This window comes from Pygocentrus nattereri, chromosome 7 (assembly GCF_015220715.1).
Source record: "Pygocentrus nattereri isolate fPygNat1 chromosome 7, fPygNat1.pri, whole genome shotgun sequence".
Classification (NCBI taxonomy): Eukaryota; Metazoa; Chordata; class Actinopteri; order Characiformes; family Serrasalmidae; genus Pygocentrus; species Pygocentrus nattereri.
Window position 1 is genome coordinate 43,720,447 of NC_051217.1, and position 24,411 is coordinate 43,744,857.

Sequence of the window (24,411 nt, forward strand, 5' to 3'; positions counted from 1 at the left end):
ATACAACTGAAACTCCTCTACATGTGGTACGCTACTGGGCATGTGATCTGTGTCACATGGACGCAATATGGACAGATGCTACTGTGGAAAACAACCTACAGTCTAAGTGGCCAAACAAATTAATAAATGGTAATTGGTTGCTGCACAATGAGTGGACTTGAATGTTCCATCCCACACAGCAATCGGATTTCAGTCTGAATAACAGAGACACATTTGACTACCAAGTGTAAATTCATGTGGATAAAATCTAATCAGAATACAATCCAGACACATGAAGTGACCAGGTGTAAACGGGGTCTGTATGTGAGAGAGCTGAGAGAGTGCTAGACTAGTTATAGAGCAAGCTGTTAGGTCAAAACTGCTTGGCTGTTGGCGAAATCAGCTGGAAAATAAAGCACCATGACTTGTGCGAATGCTGCGTCTCTTTTAATAGAGGTGAAACTTTCAACAAGGTGTTGGAAACGTTCCTCAGAGATTCTGGTTGGTTATTTGAGTTACTGCTGCCTTTCTATCATCTGGAACCAGTCTGCCCATTCTCCTCTGACCTCTCACATCAACAAGGCATTTTCGTCCACACAACTGACCGCTCACTGGATATTTCCTCTTTTTTGGGACTGTTCTCTGTGAACCCTAGAGATGGTTGAGCGTGAAAATCCCAGCAGATCAGCAGTTTCTGAAATACTCAGACCAGCCCGTCTGGCACCAACAACCACGCCACGTTCAAAGTCCCCTTTCTTCCCCGTTCTGATGCTCGGTCTGCATTTCAGCAAGTTGTCTTGACCACCTCTACATGCCTAAATGCACTGAGTTGCAGCCGTGTGATTGGCTGATTAGCTATTTGTGTTAACAAGCAATTGAATTGTACCTAATAAAGTGGCAGATGAGTGTATGTTCATTACTCCGTATCCATTACATTCATTTGAATGTATTTTAATTTTATTTTGATGTTTTGCTTTAATGGTACTTTTAAAAATGTACTATATAGCCTTACCTTGAGAGGTCTGGGTGCATATATATTTCTTGATCAAGGCATCTGTGGGTTGGGTGTAAAGGCTGAGCGCGTACTTCAGGGACTTCAGGTCAGGACTCTTCTCCAGGAAGGTTTTCTTCAGGCCGTTTCCGCCTGCATGGAAATATTGCTGTGAAGGAGAGAGGTCAATGGGTTAGTTGCTGAAAAGCTTTACTCCACTCAAGGCTGTGAGACTAATGCAGAACGACCTGATCTCACAAAGGGATCGTAACAAACTGGCTCATGAAGGTGGGCAGTGAGAGTGTATTCCAAATACATTTACTCAATGAGGGGGGCTGAAAAAGAGACGGGCTACAGTCTGCTGTTGTTCACATTTATATAGATGCTATAAGGCTGGTGGAGCTCATAAGCAGGAACATATCTGATATATTCACTACCCACTGTGAAGAAAGGAACATTTAACACTATGTTCATGTATACTGCAATGCTGCATGGCAACATCAGGCGTTTTCTCTGCAGTGTGCTGAGACATGATATGATGTTGATGTGAAAATGCACTGTTTCCAGTTCTGACAGCTTCACAGCTCTGACTTTTTCTCTTTTACATAAACGGAAACCTGACACTTCCCTTTGGGGATTTCACAGCTTTGGGAAGCAACAGCGCCAAATCAACTCCAAACACCTTGTGTACAAAAATGCAAACGCCTTTGAGCTCTCTTGAAAACGTTTTCACTCTGGAGACACAAAGACTTCCTTGGGAAAAAGAAAACACAAGCTATGGCCACATCAGGCAGATTTATCACAGACACATAAATGTCTTTACGGAATGTCAGGATGGGGAATCCTGTATGTATTATATACGTATCACTGTTGTCGGAAGAAAACCTCGTATCTCCGACATGGTGACTTTACAGGAGAAGGAAAAAACATGCTTTATTTTTAATGGAAGTCAATGGAACCAGAATTTTTGTCCATGTTATTTGGGGCTGTTTGTTTTGGTTCAATCTTCATGAATTTCACACATAATGTAAAGAGCAAGAGGCATTTTCAAATTATGCCAAAAACTGTAAAACGGCAAAAATGGAACCAGCAGCAATACGTATATACCTATAAGTAGTAATAATATGTCCCATTTGAATAATACATATCGCTGCTGTCGGAACAAAACCTTGTATCTCCATTTTTGTTGTTTTTGATTTTTGTAAAAATCTGAAAATGCCTGTCGGCCTTTACATTGTGTGTAAATTCGATGATGATTGGACAAAAAGAAATGACCCAAAATGACTTGTAAACACGTCTGGTTCCATTGACTTGCATTTAAAGTGGAGTAGGTTTTTTCCTTTTCCTGTAAAGTTCCCATTTTGGAGAAACGAGGTTTTGTTCCCACAGCAGCGATATATGCCTGTGTATGTGTATATAAGGTTTACCTGTAAGACTCACTGCTACAAGCAGATCCAATCACTGCATTGTGTGTAAGATTTTGAGCCTCACGATCAAACAACACAACCACAAAAAGCTATAAAAGGCAGAAAAGTTGAAATTGTATTAATATAGTGACTAAATAATGAGAGGGCAGATTTAGGGTGTAGTGTGGAGTTCATGTTGGCTCAGGGTTTTTACCAAATTCTACGGGTTTTCTATCACTCTAGAATCCCTCTTTATTTGTAATGTGATTAAGATGACAGGTGTGTACCTATATGTGGTAGGAGTTTCCTAATACTAATCCTCAACCTAATCCCAGTCTTAAACTCAGTAGACAAACAAGAAATGATTTTGCTTTTTCTGTAGACTAGTCCTTTCTGTGGATGTACTACAAAGCTGTACAAAGACAAATGCGCACACACACACACACACGCACGCACACACACACACACACACACACACACACACACACACACACACACACACACACACACACAGGGTGATTTCTCATTAGTGAGTGGAGAGTGATTAAATGAGAAGCAGTCAGGTTTTTGTGCAAGTGTGATATTTTCATCAAATGGACTTGCCGGATTTTACTGCATTAGCACTCTGGACAATAACAGATTAGCCAAATGCTGCCAGAGGGACCATAATCTAATCCCTGTTTGTTGATCATCTGGAGCGATTAAGGTAGACTGAGTTGTCAGCTCTGTCTGAGAGCTAGTAAAGGCCATTGCCCGCTCTTTACAAGCCTCTGTCAGTGCCACCGATAACAAAAGCATGTTGAAATTTTATATAAATCATTTCTGACTCATAGTTCATCTAAATAAGGGGAGCAAATGTGTGAAGTGTTGATTCTACACTTTCAATCTGCACCACCTCTGTGTTTATGAGTGGAAGAGTTTTTTTATAATGATTTGTATTTGATAAGAGTTCTTTAACATCTTTTACATTTTTTGATATTAAAAAATAGAACAAAAAAACAGAAGTGCCGATGCAAACCTGTTCAAATAAAACATAGTACTGTGCAAACGTCAGAGACCATCTATGATTTATTTGATTTCCAGTCAAAAGGGCTATTAAATATAAACTAGATGTGCATTTCCTGAAAACAGCTTTAAGTGTGTGTATATTTGTGTAGGTGAACAACACCTTAGGTATGTGTGTGTGTGTGTGTGTATCTGTGTGTGTGTGTGTGTCTGTGTAGTGTGTCTGTGTGGTGTGTGTGTGTGTGTATCTGTGTGGTGTGTGTTTGTGTGTGTGTATCTGTGTGTGTGTGTCTGTGTGGTGTGTGTCTGTGTGTTTGTGTGTATCTGTGTGGTGTGTGTTTGTGTGTGTGTATCTGTGTGGTGTGTGTTTGTGTGTGTGTATCTGTGTGTGTGTGTGTCTGTGTGGTGTGTGTGTGTGTCTGAAAACATCCACAGGTGTTTCTGTCCATCCTTCCACTGTGAGGAGACCACTCAGCGCTGTGGGTCTGAAAGGACGTGTAGCTGATCAAGAAGAACCTCACTGAGAAAAGGAGACGGACACATCAAACAAAGAAGCTGAACGATGGACTGACCACCCCAGAGTCCAGACCTCAGCACCACGGAATGGGTTTGATTACTTCAGAAAATCATCAACCAGCTTCTAGGACTGAGCTGTGGAGACGTGTCTGCAGGTTCTCAGAGGAGCTGAAAGTGAGTCTCCTGAAGAGAACGGAAGCTGTGATGAAGGGAAAGAGTCACACACTGAACACAGAATAGCTGTCAGAAGATTTAGTTGTTGAAGCTTTAGTGTTTTACTTCTAATGCTGAAAAATGAGTAGCTTTTAACTAGAAATTAAATAAATTAAGGCTGCTCTCTGACCTTTGCCCAGTGCTGTAAATCAAATGTAAATGTAATTATATAACCATGCATGTAATGATATATGTGTTAATATTCAATTAGCATAGTAAAAGGATGATAGACTTCTAAGGGTTAAATGTTGTCGCTCTTTCGCCTTATTCTTATTCCACTTTACTTTTCTGCTTTTTTCTCACTCTTGCCTTCCTTTCTCTCTGCTGCTCTCTCTCTCCCTCTCTCTCCCTCCCTCCCTCTCTCTCTCTGCTGCTCTCTCTCTCCCTCTCTCTCCCTCCCTCCCTCCCTCCCTCCCTCTCTCTCTCTGGTTGATTGAGATGTGATCCTTTGTCAGGTGCTCTTTCAGACCCTTCACTCTCCTGCCAATTAGACCTTGCAAACAATGCTCTGCAATTTAGCTAAAAGGAGACGACTGGCCACAGCCGGCGGGATTTTGAGCCGAAGCCTAATTTAGCCGCTAATAATGAATCGTTTATATTGTTTGTCTTGTGGCGCCATCAGTGCAGATTAGGCTGTGTACTATTGACAGGGGCGTCGCTGAAACACTTCAATAATTCACAAGAGAATAAACAAGGCAAAGTGTTTTTAGGGGTTTACACAAAAGTGTCAAGAGGCCGTTAGATAATTACCCCAGGATAAAAGAGTCATCCTGTAAAGGTTGCAGTGGAATTAATGAGGAACGTGTTCCAAACACAGAATAGCCAAAAAACCTCATTTACACCGTTTTCCTCCTTACCCAACACTCGATCCGCCAAAACATGTTCGGTGTTTGAACTTTGCCTTTTTGGTGTTGGAGTGGAGCTACGAGGCGGTTATACCCCACCAGTTAGCACCTTGCAAACCGAACATCTAAATGAATTGCTTATATGGTTTCTGACACTGTATGTATGATGCGCTGTTTCATCGTTATGAGATTTCTTCTAGTGTTTTAGCACTTAGCTAACACCAGTGCATGAACATTTTTGGCAGTTCTAAATTAAACATGGACAGTCGAAGCTTGTAAATTATTTGGCAGTAAATCTAACAAGTAAGGCCTTCGGTTCAGCTCCTGAAGTCTTAACCAGTGGGAGAGCTCTCTTGGCTGTATTTACCTAAATACCAAAGGGAAATAAAAATCTTAATTGGACAATTTCCACTGCTTGCAGAGTTTAAATGCAATACATATGGTAATTCTATAAAGTAAAAATGACCACAGAGCCCTAAGCAGCTGCTTATGTTGCTTATTAGGTAGAGCCTCTGGGTATAATCTTCTATCACTGGTCAATTACGCTAAAGAAACAGATGCCAAACATGTCTTGGCTGACTGACTACATTTGAGAGATGAAGGAAAACTGTATAAATTAAAAATTTTCTTCTTTTTTTTGCTAAACGACAAACTATAAACTTTATTCAATCACATAGCAGCTGACAGGATTGACTAACTTCCTCCCTTATGTGTAGTGCTTGCAACCGGTCAGACATGCCAGCTTAATTCCACTACAAAACCGTCCCATATCCAGTGATTGTGTAACTCAAAGACCAGGTGCCCTGGGGTTGGTCTATGGATGCTACAATGCTGCGCTGCACATTGCTCTCTTGTGCTGTTGCATAAGTCTTAGAAAAACTATATTAATGTGCTTCTATACATTTCATCAACCACATTATGATCCTGTGCTGCTCCTGGCTCGGTCAGATATTACCCAGTGTGGGCTGATCCTCTAGAGGATTACATGCCTCGAGTGACCTCTTTAATAACAGCAGCCAGAGCTGCTTCTGTGCAGGCACATCTACAGTAGTGTGTCCAACAAAGAGTGGACAAAATAGACATGACAGAACGTTACTTGCCAACCACTTTATCAGAAACCCCTCTCTTGTCATCCTCTAGCTGTTTCTGCACCACATACACAACCATGTCAGTGTCACTGCTGTGCTGTTAACGGACCACTACCCAAATAATATCTGGACAGCAATTGGCCGGTGGTCAGAAACAATATGGTACAAGAATATGGTGATAAAATGTGCGCCAACAGATGAGCTACAGTGTGTAAGTGGACATCTATATAGTGGACCGACACTATGGGCCAGTTTCTGAGAGTGGGACTAAGCCCTGTCCTGGACTACACAGCATTCTGAATAGAGCTTTAACATTGCAAGATCAGCACGGTCCAGGACTGGGCTTAAACCCTGACTGACAAACCTACTTTAGGCCCATTTAACCCCTTGCTCCCACCACTTAGTCCTCTGTTTTGCACGGTCATGTCTAGGGTTAGGGCGTCTCAATTGTTGAGATAGAGGAGTAGGGCGAAGTGTTAGGGCTACATGACCCTCCAGACGGAGATCTTTCAGAGACTCCAGAGTGCTATGGGAAAAAAAGAAAGACCAGCAAGATGGCCATGTGAGTGACCAAAGAAACCCGCAAATGTCAGTATTTTCTTCGTTAGAAAATGACGGTAATCATTGTACTATCTTAATGTCTTTTCAGTGTATTACGGTTGTTTTCTTTGTAACAAGCGTAAAAATCGTTAAAGTATGCTAATGTTTTTGTGGGCTAGCTAACTAACTTTCCTGTTCTGCCTTAAATAGTCCGGCAGTTCTGACGCCTGAAGCGCCCGAATGTAACCGCTGCTGCATTCAAGTTGGAACGGGAAAATTCGAACAAGAACTGGTGAATATCTGACTTCAGCCTCGTATCACCAAAGACTCATTGTTGGGGTAAAAAGAAGAAATGGGATTGGTCCTTTGTGTCTGTGGACACAGCATTTCTTCTTCTGGGTATTAATGATCAGTTTGTCCTCATTTCCTGCAGTAACAGCCTCGACTCTTCTGGGAAGACTTTACACTAGATGTTAGAATTTGACTGAGCATTAGTGAAGTCAGGCTAATATTGGATGATCAGTTCTGAATAGCTCATCCAAAAGATTTTGGATGGAGCTCCATCACTCCAGAGTTGGAGTGAACACAGTTCCAGTGCTCCGCAGCCCAATGCTGTGGGCTTTAACCCCTCATACGGCTAAATATTCATTATGCACTTCTATAGTCTAAGCATAGCTCACCCAGTTTGCATTGAAGTCCCTGTAGTTACTGGATTAAAAGCCTTTGTATGAAATAAGAAAGGGATTTTAAGAGGTTAAACCCCTGTAGCCCACGCTTGGCACTGAACATGGTGACATTAGGTTATATGGCTGCTTCAGAGCCTGTACTGTACCGTTCTATTCATCAGTGCTTTTCTCTGGAGATTACACAAGCCGTGAGTGCACAATTGAACTCCTGTATTAGCAATGGGTGCACTTTCAAGCAGCTGAATTCGCTTAGATGGACTGTGTGGACACTTTTGGAAGGCAGGTGGACCTCATAAAGTGGTCGGTAAGTGGAAATATGAGGTAGGAGTCTGATGAAGTGGACAGGAGTGTATTTATTTAACTTTAAAACTTTCTACACTTGATTTTGTTGGAGTTATTCGGTTGTCGGTACATTAAGGCTTAGTGTCTGACCTTTTCAGCAAATCTGTCTCATAGATGCTGGACAAGCTCTGCTTTGGTTTGAAGCGACAGAGTAAGGCAAGTCCTCATGATTTCATGATAAAACAAAAAACAATTTCATCGCAGACTAGTACATAAAACAATTCTAATATAGCAGCACTGTGCAACTTTATGCCTTTCAAATAATGAGTAAGAAACATGGACATGGAAGTTTTGAAGATTTGAGAAGTGTCCAGATATATGAAGTGCAGATGATTCTAAAATGACCAAGAAATCATATAGAAAGCATAAAAAGTTTTGAAGTGCTAAACATCATACACCGTTACAATGACCAAGAACCCAAGGGTCACTCTGACAGAGCTTCAGCATTGCTGTGTAGAGAGAGGAGAACCTTCCAGAAGGACAATAATTTCTGCAGCACTCCACCAATCAGGCCTGTATGGTAGAGTGGCCAGACAGAAGCCACTCCTCAGTAAAAGCCACAGCCTGCTTGGAGTTTGTCAAAAGGCACCTGAAGGAGTCTCAGACCATGAGAAACAAACTTCTCTGGTCTGATGAAACAACGATTGAACTCTTTGGCCTGAATGCCAAGCGTCATGTTTGGAGGAAACCAGGCACTGCTCATCACTTGGACAATACCATCCCTACAGTGAAGCATGGTGGTTGCAGCATCATGCTGTGGCAGCAGGAACTGGGAGACTAGTCAGGGCTCTGGACCTCAGACTAGGGCGAAGGTTCATCTTCCAACAGGACATTGACCCTAAGCACACAGCCAAGGTGACAAAGGAGTAGCTTTGGGACAACTCTGTGAATGTTCTTGAGTGGCCCAGCCAGAGTCCAGACTGAAACCTGATTGGACACCTCTGGAGAGATCTGAAAATGGCTGTGCACCGATGCTCCCCCATCCAACCTGATGGAGCTTGAGAGGTTCTGCAAAGAAGAGTGGGAGAAAGTGCCCAAACATAGTTGTGCCAGGCTTGTAGCATCATACTCAAGAAGACTTGAGGCTGTAATTGCTGCCAAAGGTGCTTCAACAAAGTATTGAACAAAGGCTGTGAAAATTTATGCACATGTGATTTTTATTTTATTTTATTTTTTAGTAAATTTGCAAAACATTCAAACAAATGTTTTCCACTTTGTCATTATGGGGTATTGTGTGTGTAGAATTTTGAGGGGAAAAATGAATTTAATCCATTTTGGAATAAGGCTGTAACAAGTGAAGCGCTGTGAATGCTGCAGATGCACTGTACCTTGATACTACAGACAAAACAACCCTGAATCAACCATTTCCATTGGGCTTTTAATGATTTTAATCCTTTTGTTTCCAACCAAAGCTTGAAACCAAGTGCTACTGTAATATGTATAGTAGTATAATACAAGTTCAAATACAAATAAGCAAAAATCCATTCCTAGAAATGTTCTTAAAAATCAACACAAGGCCCTGAGGGTTCCTCTCTGATAAAATTAATATCCAGAATATCATATTATAAACACGGTAAATCCTGAGGCAACTATTTTACTCCTAATATTATTACTTACTATATCACTTTAAGAGATATAAGATTATTATTTTTAATTGTGTATTATTTATCATTCAATTTCTAACCTCCAAAATTCTTTAAATATGAAATAAATCTGTGTTTTGGTTCTAACATTTGAAATCATTGTACTGATCATTACTGCGTATAAAATGATTAATATGAGACGTAATTCCAAAAGACCTGATTTGACTGTAATCATGCTGGTCATCAGCGTCCACCAGCGGTTTCTGGTCAGACAGTGCTGATTTTATTTGACATCTAATGCCTCCACTTTCCATTTAGCCATTTCACTAATGCTTTGAACTACATTCACCAACTGCAGGGCTGCTAACTTGAGGTTAAAAGCCTGGGTCAAGTGTACAAACACGGTGGCCATCAGCTGGGACTGGAGCCATAAACACAGGTCAGAGGCAAGCTCACTCAACTCACTCGCGGTGAAAAGCTACGAAGGGTAAAGGTCTCAGCTTCTCTCATCTAATCAATAAACATGGACGTCCAGCTTATTGATCGTTCCTGCCCATAAAAGACCATCAGCGAGGGTGCAGGTGGATTTAGGGCCGCTGTAATTTCTGGAGTTTCAGGCTTTATGAATATTTTCTGATGTATTCCAGGAGATTCCAGATGGTCTGCCACGGTTTTTATTCACAGCAGCGCAGCTCATGGCCGCTTTCTTCCGTGTGCTTTATTGAGAATGCCAGTTCTTGTGACAAGTGTGTCAACATGCCTAACAAATGCGACGCACCGTGTGAAACTGGACGAAATATGGGCCGCATGCACTGTTACAAGAGGCCAATAAAACTCTGACACTGGCAATATCATGTGACCCTCTCCTTTCCCCAGTACTGAAGAGCAGACCACAGCACAGTAATGGTCAAGCTAGGTTATTTGGTTTTCTGACTGTGACAAGGAGCCTTCGGGCGTGAGATATGGTTGCTGTTTTGAAAGAAAAAAAAAAAATCAAACTCTCAAATCAAATTCTTTTTGGTGTTGGTGACGCAGAGTTAGCCTTACAACAGAAATCATGTGGGGAAAAAAAGGGAGAACGTTTTCTGCCCGTTAAAACGTGCTATCATATCTGCAAAAGACATCTGAAAAGATGCAATCACATAATCACTGTCCAAACAAAACCATGTATCTCCATTTCTCTCCATCATTTAAACATGACTGCCTTTTGCATTGTGTAAAAAACTTTTGGTAACACTTTATTTGAAGGCTACCTACATAAGGGCTTCATAACACATTCATAAGCACTGAATAATGCGTTTATGAAGCACTACTTGAACATTTATTAAGTGCTTATGTCGGTTCTCGCAACCTGACATAAGATGTTTTATGAAATAAATGACATTGTACTGATATAATAAGAATAAACCTTGAACAAATTTACAGCAATAAACATATTTAAACCCTATACATAATTGCATCAATCATCTTATCCACGCCATGGAGGGAAGAGGGGGCGGTTTCCAGGCATATTTCACCTGATATTAATACAATGTCGTCTTAAGAATGCTGACATATATAGTTATGTATAGTGTTTTAAATGTTTAGTGCTGTAAATATGTTCAATGTTTATTCTTATTATGTCAGTAAAATGTCATTTATTTCATAAAACATCTTATGTCAGGTTGCGAGAACCGACATAAGCACTTAATAAATGTTCAAGTAGTGCTTCATAAACGCATTATTCAGTGCTTATGAATGTGTTATGAAGCCCTTATGTAGGTAGCCTTCAAATAAAGTGTTACCAAACTTTTATGATGAATGTTCCAACATAAATGGTTCAAAATCACTTGGAATAAAACTTCGGTCCCACTTTATATTAAGTGTCTCTCATAACTGTGTAGTAACAACAATGTAACTATGGGTGATTTAACCAATGGGTGGATTATTGAAGTACAGCCTATGTAATTACAGTTCCATCCATCCATCCATCCATCCATCCATCCATCCATCCAAAAGGGTTCTACGACTGTTACAATGTCAAGCTTGTAACAGTAGAAGAACCCTTTTTGGTGTTATACAGAACCGTATGCAATGCATTCTCCATTGATCTAAAGAACCGTTTCAGCATGCAAATAATTATTTAAGCATGCAAATGGTTCTATGTAGAACTCATGTTTATAAATAGCACCATTCCCTTTACAAAGGAACCCTTGAAGAACCACCTTTTTTCAGACTGTACGGTATAAATTTAGTTTGAGTCGGTTCCACTAACCGGAGGTGTGGTGCCACCCTTGCCTTAAGCTCTCTGAATCCGCAAAAGCAAAGTGGTCATTACCACCCACAGATGTCCAGTCTCATGTCCAGTCATAAATTAAATATGGTACCAAATCAGTAAATCCAAAATGAATGGGAATGAAAAGGCAGGGTCCATGGTATCCATGGTAGCATCACTGCAGCAGCAATAGTTTCACTGAGATGACATCACTGACAGGCTACTGCAATGTCAGTGGCGTATTAGTGAGAAACAGCGATGGGTTACAGGAGCAGCGCAGGCAGGGAGGTGCAGCAGTGTGTGATTGCAGAGATGTTTCATGACAATATGACAGCGGCGAGTGTCCGACTGTGTGTAATCCTTAATCCTGCGACACAGCTACCGCCCTGGACAGCTGAGGGGTCCCGGTAATGAAGCCGAAAACGATGGACCGACCCTCAGGAGTGCAGGACAGATAATAAGATTAAAGCAGTGAAATTTGTTCCCTGCTGCTCTTAATTCAGAAAAAGGACAAAACAAAAAAACCCTCCGCTGCTTTCTACACTCCTGAAGAACTCGCCCCTCAGTCAGCTATCTCTCCTGAACTAAGAGAGTTTGAGTAAAAATCTATTAGAAACACTAAATCTGTTAGGTACCTACCCAATCACACTAACTCATTTTAAATCTACTGCCAAACTGGACCACATTTCGGGACCTGCTGAGACCAGTCCAGGTCTACTCTCTGACTCCAGTCCACAGACCAAATCAGGTTAAAGGAACAGTTTTTTCAAGAAATCAAATTTAGAGATCCCTCAAACTTCAAATTTAAAGATTCTCAGCACTGCAGTAACACTGATGTGGTGGATGTGTGTTAGAGTTTGTTGTGCTGGAACGAGTGGATCAGACACAGCAGTGCTGCTGGAGTTTTTAAACACTTTGTCCACTCACTGTCCACTCTGTGAATTTTACCCTATGTCGGTGCGAAGTATGTCATACACAGCATGTCACCAAAAACGATCAATACATCTGAGGTAAGGGGAAAAGAAGAAATTTTTTATCCTGTTCCTTTGAACACACCACTAACTGTATTTTTCCAACTCACTGCATCAAGTCTAGCGTCTCTAACTATCCCTCTACGCTGCCTTTTTAAGTCGGACTGCTTAAACCCTCCCCTAGACCTGTTTTTTTGGGGTTTTTAAACTTCCCTAATTGGTTCCTCTGCTGTGAATGCTAATAAGGAATATTTTGCCTTCATGATTGATCAGAACAAGGAGGCAGAAGATGCCCGTCTCCAAGGAGACAACAGAATCGGTTTAATCCCCAGCGGAGCAGATGGAGGCAGGACATATACAGGCAGTGACAATTCATACAGAGAGAGTTTTACAAATAGGCAGAGCTCTATTTACACATCTGTGAATGTGTGAGGTTGTGTTACCACTATACTCTCCCATGTGTGACGAACCCCACAGCCAGACCTTCATCTGCTTCCCAAAATAGCTCATAGAGAGTGTGTATGCTGATGGTGTGGGAAAGGAATACAACATAAACACATAACAGGCCTCGCTGCTGGACGGCTGGTAAATTGCTATCAAGGATAAAGGCTATTGAGACAAACAGAAACGGATATAGATATCAGTCTAGACACGGAGATTAGCTGCCATGTACATTCACACTCTGTAGAGCAGAAAGAGACAATGGGAGAGAAAGAGCAGGAGTGAGGAGAGCAGTGAAGAGAGAGAAGCTGTTCCTGAAGAGGGATGGCAGGAGGTGCCCAACGTATGTCCATATAATGCCCTTTCTAAACAAATGTGACCTTACAAAACCCCAATGATACCTGATCTCCCAACATCATCCCCTCTCTCACTCCTTATCTCTTGTGGGAGACACAGTTTTTGAGCCTAACAGCAGCATATAAACAGAATAAAGTTGGGCCTGAAACTGAACCTTGCAGTACACCACAAGTGATGCTGTACATAAAAAGAAATTGTAACTGATTAGGTTCTCTCCGAGGTGCAAAACACTTTAGCATGATACCTGGATGCCAACTCACTGTTTGAGGGTGCTTTCGCATCTACTTTGTTTGTTATAGTCCAATTAAATATTCTTTAGTTTGGTCCGTTTCGTCAGGTGTAAACACTGCAACACTCATGTTTACACCAAACAACTAAACACAGACTCATTCTGCTTCCAAGAAAGCCCTGGTTCAGTTTGCTTTAAGGAGGAATGCATTTTAACAATGGCCCACAGTAAACAAGGGTATTCAATACTAAAGCATGCTTTTCTTATCTGTAGCTAGCAGGTCAAAGCTGTACCACCAGTGCTGTTTTAATGTCTGACTCTTGACAGATGCTCATATTGTTCCTGCAGCACAAACTGCTGCTAATGAGCAAAAGTTACAAAAAAGTAAAATAGTAGCAACACTACGCATTTGATCCTATTGAGCCTATTATAAATAAGTAGAGACCAAGTTAACTTTATAATTATTACGTTGACTGAGTCACACACCATTTTCATGGTGGTGAATGTAAGAATAACAGAGGATAGAGCATTTCTGCAAAATTTCTACACGTGTAATTTGGTGGACTATAGCCGTTGCAGTGTGAAACTAACTGAACCAAAAGAAAACAATAAAATGTCACAAAAAGACTTGAAAAAACAAGCTAACTTCTGTGAAAACAGCCTTAGATGCTCCAAACGAAGGCCATGATGGACTGGGTCAAAGCCCTATTTAGAACCATAGAGCTCTCAAATTTCAGACATTTCATGGGGCAAACGAATCATCAGCGGTGCCCAGGAAAGGAGTAAGAGATGGACAAGGGGAGAGAGAAAGATGGAACGAGAGAAAGAGAGAGAGAAAAAGAGAGTGATACCTTGATGGTGGGAAGCACCAGGTCCATTGCTGCACACTGTCGTGGCGTCAGGCTGCGAGCCTCCTCCCGGATCACGTGTTCCTGAAAACAGAGATAGAGAAGATGCTCAGGATACAGACGATGACATGTGCATCCACTTTTGTAGCTTTTTCTACAGCAACAACGACGACGTCTGGGCGTTTGTTAAGCGTTGAAGTCCGCTTTGGAATATTCCAATACAATTTGGCTTTTAGACCAATTTAAACAGAACCCAGTGTCAAATTTACAAAGGGAACAAAGAGCAAAACCATCAGAGCAGAAGAGTTTTTGTAATACTGGAAATTTACTTTATTTCATACAAACATTCACTCAGGCAGAAAAAAAGAGACAATGTAAGATTAGATGTACTATTATTTTCATGGGCCACTAAAGATTCACACCTTGTCACAAACGTACATTTCAATTAAATACATCTATTAAATTCACTTTAACATGTCCATAAACCTAAAGCTAATGTCCATGCTCCACTTAATGCTAACTCTCTTAAACTCTAAACTGTTTCAATTGTGGGTTGAGGAAAAGATTAGGGGTATTTTTTATGTAAAACAGAAAAACAAACCCAAAAACTAGCCCTAACCTGGTCCACGCCACTGTCCTAAACTCAACTGAGACTGAGCTCCAGCATTTAGTGCTTAAGATAATCTATAGATCGTATCCAAACAAACTGAGTCTGAATGTAACAGTCGCTGCCAGTTAGCACAAGTATGGTCACCAGCTGTTTGAGTGGACAGCTGGTTATCAGAGCCAGGTCCTCGTGTGAGGTAGAGTATGACCCCTTAAACCCCAACACCACTAAACTACAGCAATCCCCTCGGTCCTCCCGCCTCACCCAGCCTGCGTCACTAAGCCTGATTAAAACCCCCTCACTCCCACTCTCACACTCTTTACACCTTCCTTGCTGGCCACTGCCCATTTCTGCTCTCTCTCATTGCGTAATGTCATATGTGCTTGTCCAGCAGCTGGTCTTTGTAAGCTGAAAGGATAAAGGATTAAGGAAAGCCACATCTGGATCAGAGCTGCAGTCGAACGCTGGACTTTGCCACGGAGGGCAGCAGCATCGAATGTTGTGGTGTATAACAGGAAGGCTGGGATCGGTGATTAAACAATAACAATAGTGACCAAAATCGATTTTATTTGAATAAAATTACTGATGTTTTCTTTCTCAATCTGGTATTAACAGCACCTGTCTGAACTGCTGCTTTGGTACCAGCTACTATGTGGTGAATGTGAAGTCTTGCGGTGTGAGATGTGATCAATGTGATCTCGTAAAGAGAAAGTTTGGGGACAACCATGAAAAAATGTGAGTGTGAACAAAGCAAGTGTGAGAGGAGGCAATGGTGCGCTTGCCAACTGAGTCTGTGCTGGTCGGCTCTATTGGAGGCTCTACAGTTGGAGAGAGAATTGAGTCTCAGATTTTTGGCCTCCCGATCGCGTTTCAGACCAGTTAGAGTGTATGTACATTTAAAACTCTAAAAGATGCCAAACTCATCAAATTAAAACCCAGGTTCTTCACTTAGACATGTTTACCTGCTGCTTCTGTACAGCTTCTGCTGCTTTTATAATCTGTTAAGACTTTAAAAGTCATGTAGTGAACACAAGACTTTATGAGATTTTGGCCCTGAGGGACTATTTTAAGATGAAATGACCCACAATATGGTAATTTCACCTCCACAATCTAACCCATCCATGCAGTGAAACACCACATACACACTAGCGAATGCACACACTAGGGGACAGTGAGCAGTGGGCAGCCCTATCCACAGCGCCCGGGGAGCAGTTGGGGGTTAGGTGCCTTGCTCAAGGGCACCTCAGTCACATACTATCAGCTCAAGGGAACGAACTGGCGACCTTCTGGTCACAAGGCTGGTTCCCTAACCTCCAGCCCTCGACTGCCACACAAATCTTCATAAATGATCTACCTGGCATAACATGGAAAAATATGTTGTGATATCAAATTTGTTCACATCATCCAAATCCACATTTAAGCACTGAACGCAGAAGCATTCAGCACAGAAGCAAAGTGGGTGGTAATGGATTACATAATCCAAATGCAAGCAGACACATTCAAGGAATTTTCCTTTGATTCATTTCTTCGCCTTATTCCCTCTCTGTGATTGTGATTTGTAGCCTTTGCTTCCTCAAAGTAACTCTTAGTTTAAAAAAAACAAAAAAAAAGAAAACCTCCCCAACTTTCAACCCCAGCTTTGATATCAGCAGGGCTAAGAGCAAAACCTCATCCCGGGAGAGAAGTGATGAAACTTCACTTTCATTTAATCAGGCCTGGTGGAAGGTTGCAAATGCCTGGTGCAGCTAAGCTAGTTGGACACTGATAACGTTCCAGCAGGGCTGGGTCGATCTAACAGCTGCTTCACTTCTCTCACTGCACAAGCAATCATGCCAGCCACGCTCTCCAACAGCTCTCCCTATAATAAAGCTGTGTGAGTATGACTGCGAGAGAGTATAAGGATGCTATAAGAGGAGCTATAAAGAAAAAGCTGTCCATTGATTTTTCTCTTATGAAAGGTCAGAACTGGTTCCCTACACCTGTATTGATCAGCCGTTAGCACAGACTCACGTCTGCTAACGGTTCTGAGATCGAACCTGATCGGGCTATAATTCTCCATTCTAACTTCATTCACTGTCTTTTCTAATCAGACTGCAGCTTTTGGAAACCAAAAGGCTTCACGCTTCATCAGCTGAAACAGCAGGATCGATACGCAGAGGCCCAAGTGGACTAAGTGATTTTTAGGGTCTTTATGGACTTTTTGAGTCTTTACAACAGGATTGTTAATCAAATTTCTGCCCTGATAGAGCTGCCCTGGCCAACTGCAAGTAAGAGGAAATGACAAGCTAGCATTGATGATTTGTTTAAACAAACAGGCTATATGACAGCATCTGGAAGCAATATCAGCAGGACTGTTTGTTAGGAGCTTCATGGTTTGGGCTTCCATGGTGACCACAGTACAAGATCACCATATCGCTGTTGTCGGAAGAAAACCTTGTATCTCCATTTTAGACGTTTTTCAGTTTTTGACATAACTTGAAATTACCTGTTGTCCTTTACACTGTGTGTAAGTTTCATGATGAATGGACTAAAATAAATGACCCAAAATGACCCAAAACTCTGGTTCCATTGACGTACATTAAAAGTGAAGTATATTTTTTCTTTCTTCTGTAAAGTTACCATTTTGGAGATACAAGGTTTTCTTCTGACCCAGAAGTACTTGAAAAGACCTCTGGTTCCATTGACCTACATTATAACTAAAGTAAATTTTTTCTTTCTCCTGTAAATTTACCATTTTAGAGACACAAGGTTTTGTTCAGGCGGCACAGAAATGCTAATGCTTCTTGTGGTGCCTTATTGTTGAAGTTTGGATTTATTTGTAAGTTAAAGGTTTAACCAGGACTAAAAACTACATCCGTTTTATCCACTGCTATTGCTGAAGTTAGGAAAATTGAACTCTAGACTGAACTTGATATTGATTTGCCAAGTTAGATGGTGATGAACTTCACCGGGCTGCACAGAACCCTGACCTTAACCTCATCCAGCACCTTTGTAATGAACTCGAATACTAACTGTGTCCTCCCTAAAGCTCCTGTGGTGAATAGGAGCAAATTACTACAGTTCCAAATTTAAGTGTAAAGCCTTTCCAGAAGAGTAGAGGCTGTTATGGCAGCAAAGTGAGACAAACTATTAATAGCCTTGATTTTGAGATGTTCAGCAAGTATATATGGATGCAATATTTGGGTGTACTCATACTTTTGGGCATGTAATGTACATAAGCTGTAAATTAAAACACATTTTATTTAAATAAGATAACAGAAAAAACTCATCCTCATGAAGAAACTACAGATTTCATTATGGAGTTACATGCCCAGTTACACCACCACCATCGGTACATGGAAGAACCACTGGTTTAAAGTAAGCTGAGGAGCAGAAGGTCAGACACGCAGGATGATAATGCCTCGAAACTGAGCGGCCTCTGAGAGCTCATGTAAGGTGTTCATTAAGCAGAAGAGCTGCATCTGGTGAGGAACGGTGTTATAAAGCGAGCATGCTAAATGGGGTGGTGCAGACTGAGATTGCTGAGGCTGGAGAACAGCTTAAGAGAAAAGTGAGGAGTAAAGATGAAGTGGAGGAGGCCTTGAGAGTTTCATTGCATAAGAAATGAATTACAGAGAGAGAGAGATAGAAAAGATATGACAGATTTAACCATTACAGGTTCCTTTTCTCAGTGAGGTTCTTCTTGATCAGCTACACGTCCTTTCAGACCCACAGCGCTGAGTGGTCTTCTCACAGTGGAAGGATGGACAGAAACACCTGTGGATGTTTTCAGATCTCAAGCAGCTTGATTTGCTCTGCTCTGTCATAGAGGAAAGCTTTAATCTGACGGGGGCAGTTTTGGGCTCTACCAGATCTTCCAGGTAGTTGTTAGGAGCTTGCAGTTTTTCAGATTTCTGATCTTATATCGAATTTAGAGCTCTAATTTTAATAAATGTAAAGTGGTCTCAGACTTTTCCACTGTACTGTATATCTCACTCGAATCTCAAGAAAACAAGAAGTGCACATCAATGAAAAAGGTAAATAAAATCGAAGTGTAATTGATTACATTTATCGTTAATGTAATGAACAATGCATAGTAAAATAGCAATAACAGATAGATAGACAGATGTAGAATTAGAGTGAGAGAAAAAGAGAAAAAGAAGAAGGGGGAGAGAGGCAGGGAAGAAGAGAGAGAAGAATGCTTCTATGCAGATGAGCTCTAAAGAAGAACAGACCTGCAGTGCTGTTCCAGCTCCACCTGTTCATACCCCGAGGGTTCTTCAGGGAGTGATTAGGATTGAAACATGGCTAATGGGTTCTCTATTATCAAACACGTCAGATGCAAATAATGTTTAATGGTATTCTGATCAGTTGCGTTGAGGAACTATATTTAAGAAAGGTATCAGCTAACTGAGGCAGTTATTTGCGCACTCAGTTTATTTCAGTAAAGCTCTGTGTAGCTCAGTTTATTTCAGTATAACTCTGTGCAGCTCAGTTTATTTCAGTATAGCTCTGTGCAGCTCAGTTTATTTCAGTATAGCTCTGTGCAGCTCAGTTTATTTCAGTATAGCTCTGTGTAGCTCAGTTTATTTCAGTATAGCTCTGTGTAGCTCAGTTTATTTCAGTATAGCTCTGTGCAGCTCAGTTTATTTCAGTATAGCTCTGTGCAGCTCAGTTTATTTCAGTATAGCGCTGTGCAGCTCAGTTTATTTCAGTATAGCTCTGTGTAGCTCAGTTTATTTCAGTATAGCTCTGTGTAGCTCAGTTTATTTCAGTATAGCTCTGTGCAGCTCAGTTTATTTCAGTATAGCGCTGTGCAGCTCAGTTTATTTCAGTATAGCTCTGTGCAGCTCAGTTTATTTCAGTATAGCTCTGTGCAGCTCAGTTTATTTCAGTATAGCGCTGTGCAGCTCAGTTTATTTCAGTATAGCTCTGTGCAGCTCAGTTTATTTCAGTATAGCTCTGTGCAGCTCAGTTTATTTCAGTATAACTCTGTGCAGCTCAGTTTATTTCAGTATAACTCTGTGCAGCTCAGTTTATTTCAGTATAGCTCTGTGTAGCTCAGTTTATTTCAGTATAGCTCTGTGTAGCTCAGTTTATTTCAGTATAGCGCTGTGCAGCTCAGTTTATTTCAGTATAGCTCTGTGCAGCTCAGTTTATTTCAGTATAGCTCTGTGTAGCTCAGTTTATTTCAGTATAGCTCTGTGTAGCTCAGTTTATTTCAGTATAGCTCTGTGTAGCTCAGTTTATTTCAGTATAGCTCTGTGTAGCTCAGTTTATTTCAGTATAGCTCTGTGCAGCTCAGTTTATTTCAGTATAGCTCTGTGCAGCTCAGTTTATTTCAGTATAGCTCTGTGTAGCTCAGTTTATTTCAGTATAGCTCTGTGTAGCTCAGTTTATTTCAGTATAGCTCTGTGCAGCTCAGTTTATTTCAGTATAGCTCTGTGTAGCTCAGTTTATTTCAGTATAGCTCTGTGCAGCTCAGTTTATTTCAGTATAGCTCTGTGCAGCTCAGTTTATTTCAGTATAGCTCTGTGTAGCTCAGTTTATTTCAGTATAGCTCTGTGTAGCTCAGTTTATTTCAGTATAGCTCTGTGCAGCTCAGTTTATTTCAGTATAGCTCTGTGCAGCTCAGTTTATTTCAGTATAGCTCTGTGTAGCTCAGTTTATTTCAGTATAGCTCTGTGTAGCTCAGTTTATTTCAGTATAGCTCTGTGTAGCTCAGTTTATTTCAGTATAGCTCTGTGTAGCTCAGTTTATTTCAGTATAGCTCTGTGTAGCTCAGTTTATTTCAGTATAGCGCTGTGTAGCTCAGTTTATTTCAGTATAGCTCTGTGCAGCTCAGTTTATTTCAGTATAGCTCTGTGCAGCTCAGTTTATTTCAGTATAGCTCTGTGTAGCTCAGTTTATTTCAGTATAGCTCTGTGTAGCTCAGTTTATTTCAGTATAGCTCTGTGTAGCTCAGTTTATTTCAGTATAGCTCTGTGCAGCTCAGTTTATTTCAGTATAGCTCTGTGTAGCTCAGTTTATTTCAGTATAGCTCTGTGTAGCTCAGTTTATTTCAGTATAGCTCTGTGTAGCTCAGTTTATTTCAGTATAGCGCTGTGCAGCTCAGTTTATTTCAGTATAGCTCTGTGCAGCTCAGTTTATTTCAGTATAGCTCTGTGCAGCTCAGTTTATTTCAGTATAGCTCTGTGTAGCTCAGTTTATTTCAGTATAGCTCTGTGCAGCTCAGTTTATTTCAGTATAGCTCTGTGCAGCTCAGTTTATTTCAGTATAGCTCTGTGTAGCTCAGTTTATTTCAGTATAGCTCTGTGCAGCTCAGTTTATTTCAGTATAGCTCTGTGCAGCTCAGTTTATTTCAGTATAGCTCTGTGCAGCTCAGTTTATTTCAGTATAGCTCTGTGTAGCTCAGTTTATTTCAGTATAGCTCTGTGCAGCTCAGTTTATTTCAGTATAGCTCTGTGTAGCTCAGTTTATTTCAGTATAGCTCTGTGCAGCTCAGTTTATTTCAGTATAGCTCTGTGCAGCTCAGTTTATTTCAGTATAGCTCTGTGTAGCTCAGTTTATTTCAGTATAGCTCTGTGCAGCTCAGTTTATTTCAGTATAGCTCTGTGAAGCTCAGTTTATTTCAGTATAGCTCTGTGTAGCTCAGTTTATTTCAGTATAGCTCTGTGCAGCTCAGTTTATTTCAGTATAGCTCTGTGTAGCTCAGTTTATTTCAGTATAGCTCTGTGTAGCTCAGTTTATTTCAGTATAGCTCTGTGCAGCTCAGTTTATTTCAGTATAGCTCTGTGCAGCTCAGTTTATTTCAGTATAGCTCTGTGCAGCTCAGTTTATTTCAGTATAGCTCTGTGTAGCTCAGTTTATTTCAGTATAGCTCTGTGCAGCTCAGTTTATTTCAGTATAGCTCTGTGCAGCTCAGTTTATTTCAGTATAGCTCTGTGTAGCTCAGTTTATTTCAGTATAGCTCTGTGTAGCTCAGTTTATTTCAGTATAGCTCTGTGCAGCTCAGTTTATTTCAGTATAGCGCTGTGCAGCTCAGTTTATTTCAGTATAGCTCTGTGTAGCTCAGTTTATTTCAGTATAGCTCTGTGTAGCTCAGTTTATTTCAGTATAGCTCTGTGTAGCTCAGTTTATTTCAGTATAGCTCTGTGCAGCTCAGTTTATTTCAGTATAGCTCTGTGTAGCTCAGTTTATTTCAGTATAGCTCTGTGTAGCTCAGTTTATTTCAGTATAGCTCTGTGTAGCTCAGTTTATTTCAGTATAGCTCTGTGTAGCTCAGTTTATTTCAGTATAGCTCTGTGCAGCTCAGTTTATTTCAGTATAGCTCTGTGCTAGCTCAGTTTATTTCAGTATAGCTCTGTGCAGCTCAGTTTATTTCAGTATAGCTCTGTGTAGCTCAGTTTATTTCAGTATAGCTCTGTGTAGCTCAGTTTATTTCAGTATAGCTCTGTGCAGCTCAGTTTATTTCAGTATAGCTCTGTGTAGCTCAGTTTATTTCAGTATAGCTCTGTGCAGCTCAGTTTATTTCAGTATAGCTCTGTGCAGCTCAGTTTATTTCAGTATAGCTCTGTGCAGCTCAGTTTATTTCAGTATAGCTCTGTGCAGCTCAGTTTATTTCAGTATAGCTCTGTGTAGCTCAGTTTATTTCAGTATAGCTCTGTGCAGCTCAGTTTATTTCAGTATAGCTCTGTGTAGCTCAGTTTATTTCAGTATAGCTCTGTGTAGCTCAGTTTATTTCAGTATAGCTCTGTGCAGCTCAGTTTATTTCAGTATAGCTCTGTGTAGCTCAGTTTATTTCAGTATAGCTCTGTGCAGCTCAGTTTATTTCAGTATAGCTCTGTGCAGCTCAGTTTATTTCAGTATAGCTCTGTGTAGCTCAGTTTATTTCAGTATAGCTCTGTGTAGCTCAGTTTATTTCAGTATAGCTCTGTGCAGCTCAGTTTATTTCAGTATAGCTCTGTGTAGCTCAGTTTATTTCAGTATAGCGCTGTGCAGCTCAGTTTATTTCAGTATAGCTCTGTGTAGCTCAGTTTATTTCAGTATAGCTCTGTGTAGCTCAGTTTATTTCAGTATAGCTCTGTGTCAGCTCAGTTTATTTCAGTATAACTCTGTGCAGCTCAGTTTATTTCAGTATAGCTCTGTGTAGCTCAGTTTATTTCAGTATAGCTCTGTGCAGCTCAGTTTATTTCAGTATAGCTCTGTGCAGCTCAGTTTATTTCAGTATAGCTCTGTGCAGCTCAGTTTATTTCAGTATAGCTCTGTGTAGCTCAGTTTATTTCAGTATAGCTCTGTGTAGCTCAGTTTATTTCAGTATAGCTCTGTGCAGCTCAGTTTATTTCAGTATAGCTCTGTGTAGCTCAGTTTATTTCAGTATAGCTCTGTGCAGCTCAGTTTATTTCAGTATAGCTCTGTGTAGCTCAGTTTATTTCAGTATAACTCTGTGCAGCTCAGTTTATTTCAGTATAGCTCTGTGTAGCTCAGTTTATTTCAGTATAGCTCTGTGCAGCTCAGTTTATTTCAGTATAGCTCTGTGTAGCTCAGTTTATTTCAGTATAGCTCTGTGCAGCTCAGTTTATTTCAGTATAGCTCTGTGTAGCTCAGTTTATTTCAGTATAGCTCTGTGTAGCTCAGTTTATTTCAGTATAGCTCTGTGCAGCTCAGTTTATTTCAGTATAGCTCTGTGTAGCTCAGTTTATTTCAGTATAGCTCTGTGCAGCTCAGTTTATTTCAGTATAGCTCTGTGCAGCTCAGTTTATTTCAGTATAGCTCTGTGCAGCTCAGTTTATTTCAGTATAGCTCTGTGCAGCTCAGTTTATTTCAGTATAGCTCTGTGTAGCTCAGTTTATTTCAGTATAGCTCTGTGCAGCTCAGTTTATTTCAGTATAGCGCTGTGCAGCTCAGTTTATTTCAGTATAGCTCTGTGTAGCTCAGTTTATTTCAGTATAGCTCTGTGTAGCTCAGTTTATTTCAGTATAGCTCTGTGTAGCTCAGTTTATTTCAGTATAGCTCTGTGTAGCTCAGTTTATTTCAGTATAGCTCTGTGTAGCTCAGTTTATTTCAGTATAGCTCTGTGTAGCTCAGTTTATTTCAGTATAGCTCTGTGTAGCTCAGTTTATTTCAGTATAGCTCTGTGCAGCTCAGTTTATTTCAGTATAGCTCTGTGTAGCTCAGTTTATTTCAGTATAGCTCTGTGTAGCTCAGTTTATTTCAGTATAGCTCTGTGTAGCTCAGTTTATTTCAGTATAGCTCTGTGTAGCTCAGTTTATTTCAGTATAGCTCTGTGTAGCTCAGTTTATTTCAGTATAGCTCTGTGTAGCTCAGTTATTTCAGTATAGCTCTGTGCAGCTCAGTTTATTTCAGTATAGCTCTGTGTAGCTCAGTTTATTTCAGTATAGCTCTGTGTAGCTCAGTTTATTTCAGTATAGCTCTGTGCAGCTCAGTTTATTTCAGTATAGCTCTGTGCAGCTCAGTTTATTTCAGTATAGCTCTGTGTAGCTCAGTTTATTTCAGTATAGCTCTGTGCAG

At 40.7% G+C, this 24,411-nt stretch overlaps 1 protein-coding gene across 3 annotated transcripts in view; it reads right to left on the reverse strand.

Annotated features, from left to right (window-relative positions):
* Positions 1 to 24,411, reverse strand: part of LOC108411445 (protein unc-13 homolog C-like) — a 331,641-nt gene that overhangs the window by 25,331 nt on the left and 281,899 nt on the right. For all 3 annotated transcript variants that reach the window (XM_037539851.1, XM_037539850.1, XM_037539852.1), the window contains 2 exons: positions 14,298 to 14,378; positions 992 to 1,139 (listed from right to left, as the gene is read on the reverse strand). In XM_037539851.1, coding sequence (XP_037395748.1) covers positions 992 to 1,139; positions 14,298 to 14,378 — 229 coding nt within the window. The remainder of the gene's footprint in view (positions 1 to 991; positions 1,140 to 14,297; positions 14,379 to 24,411) is intronic.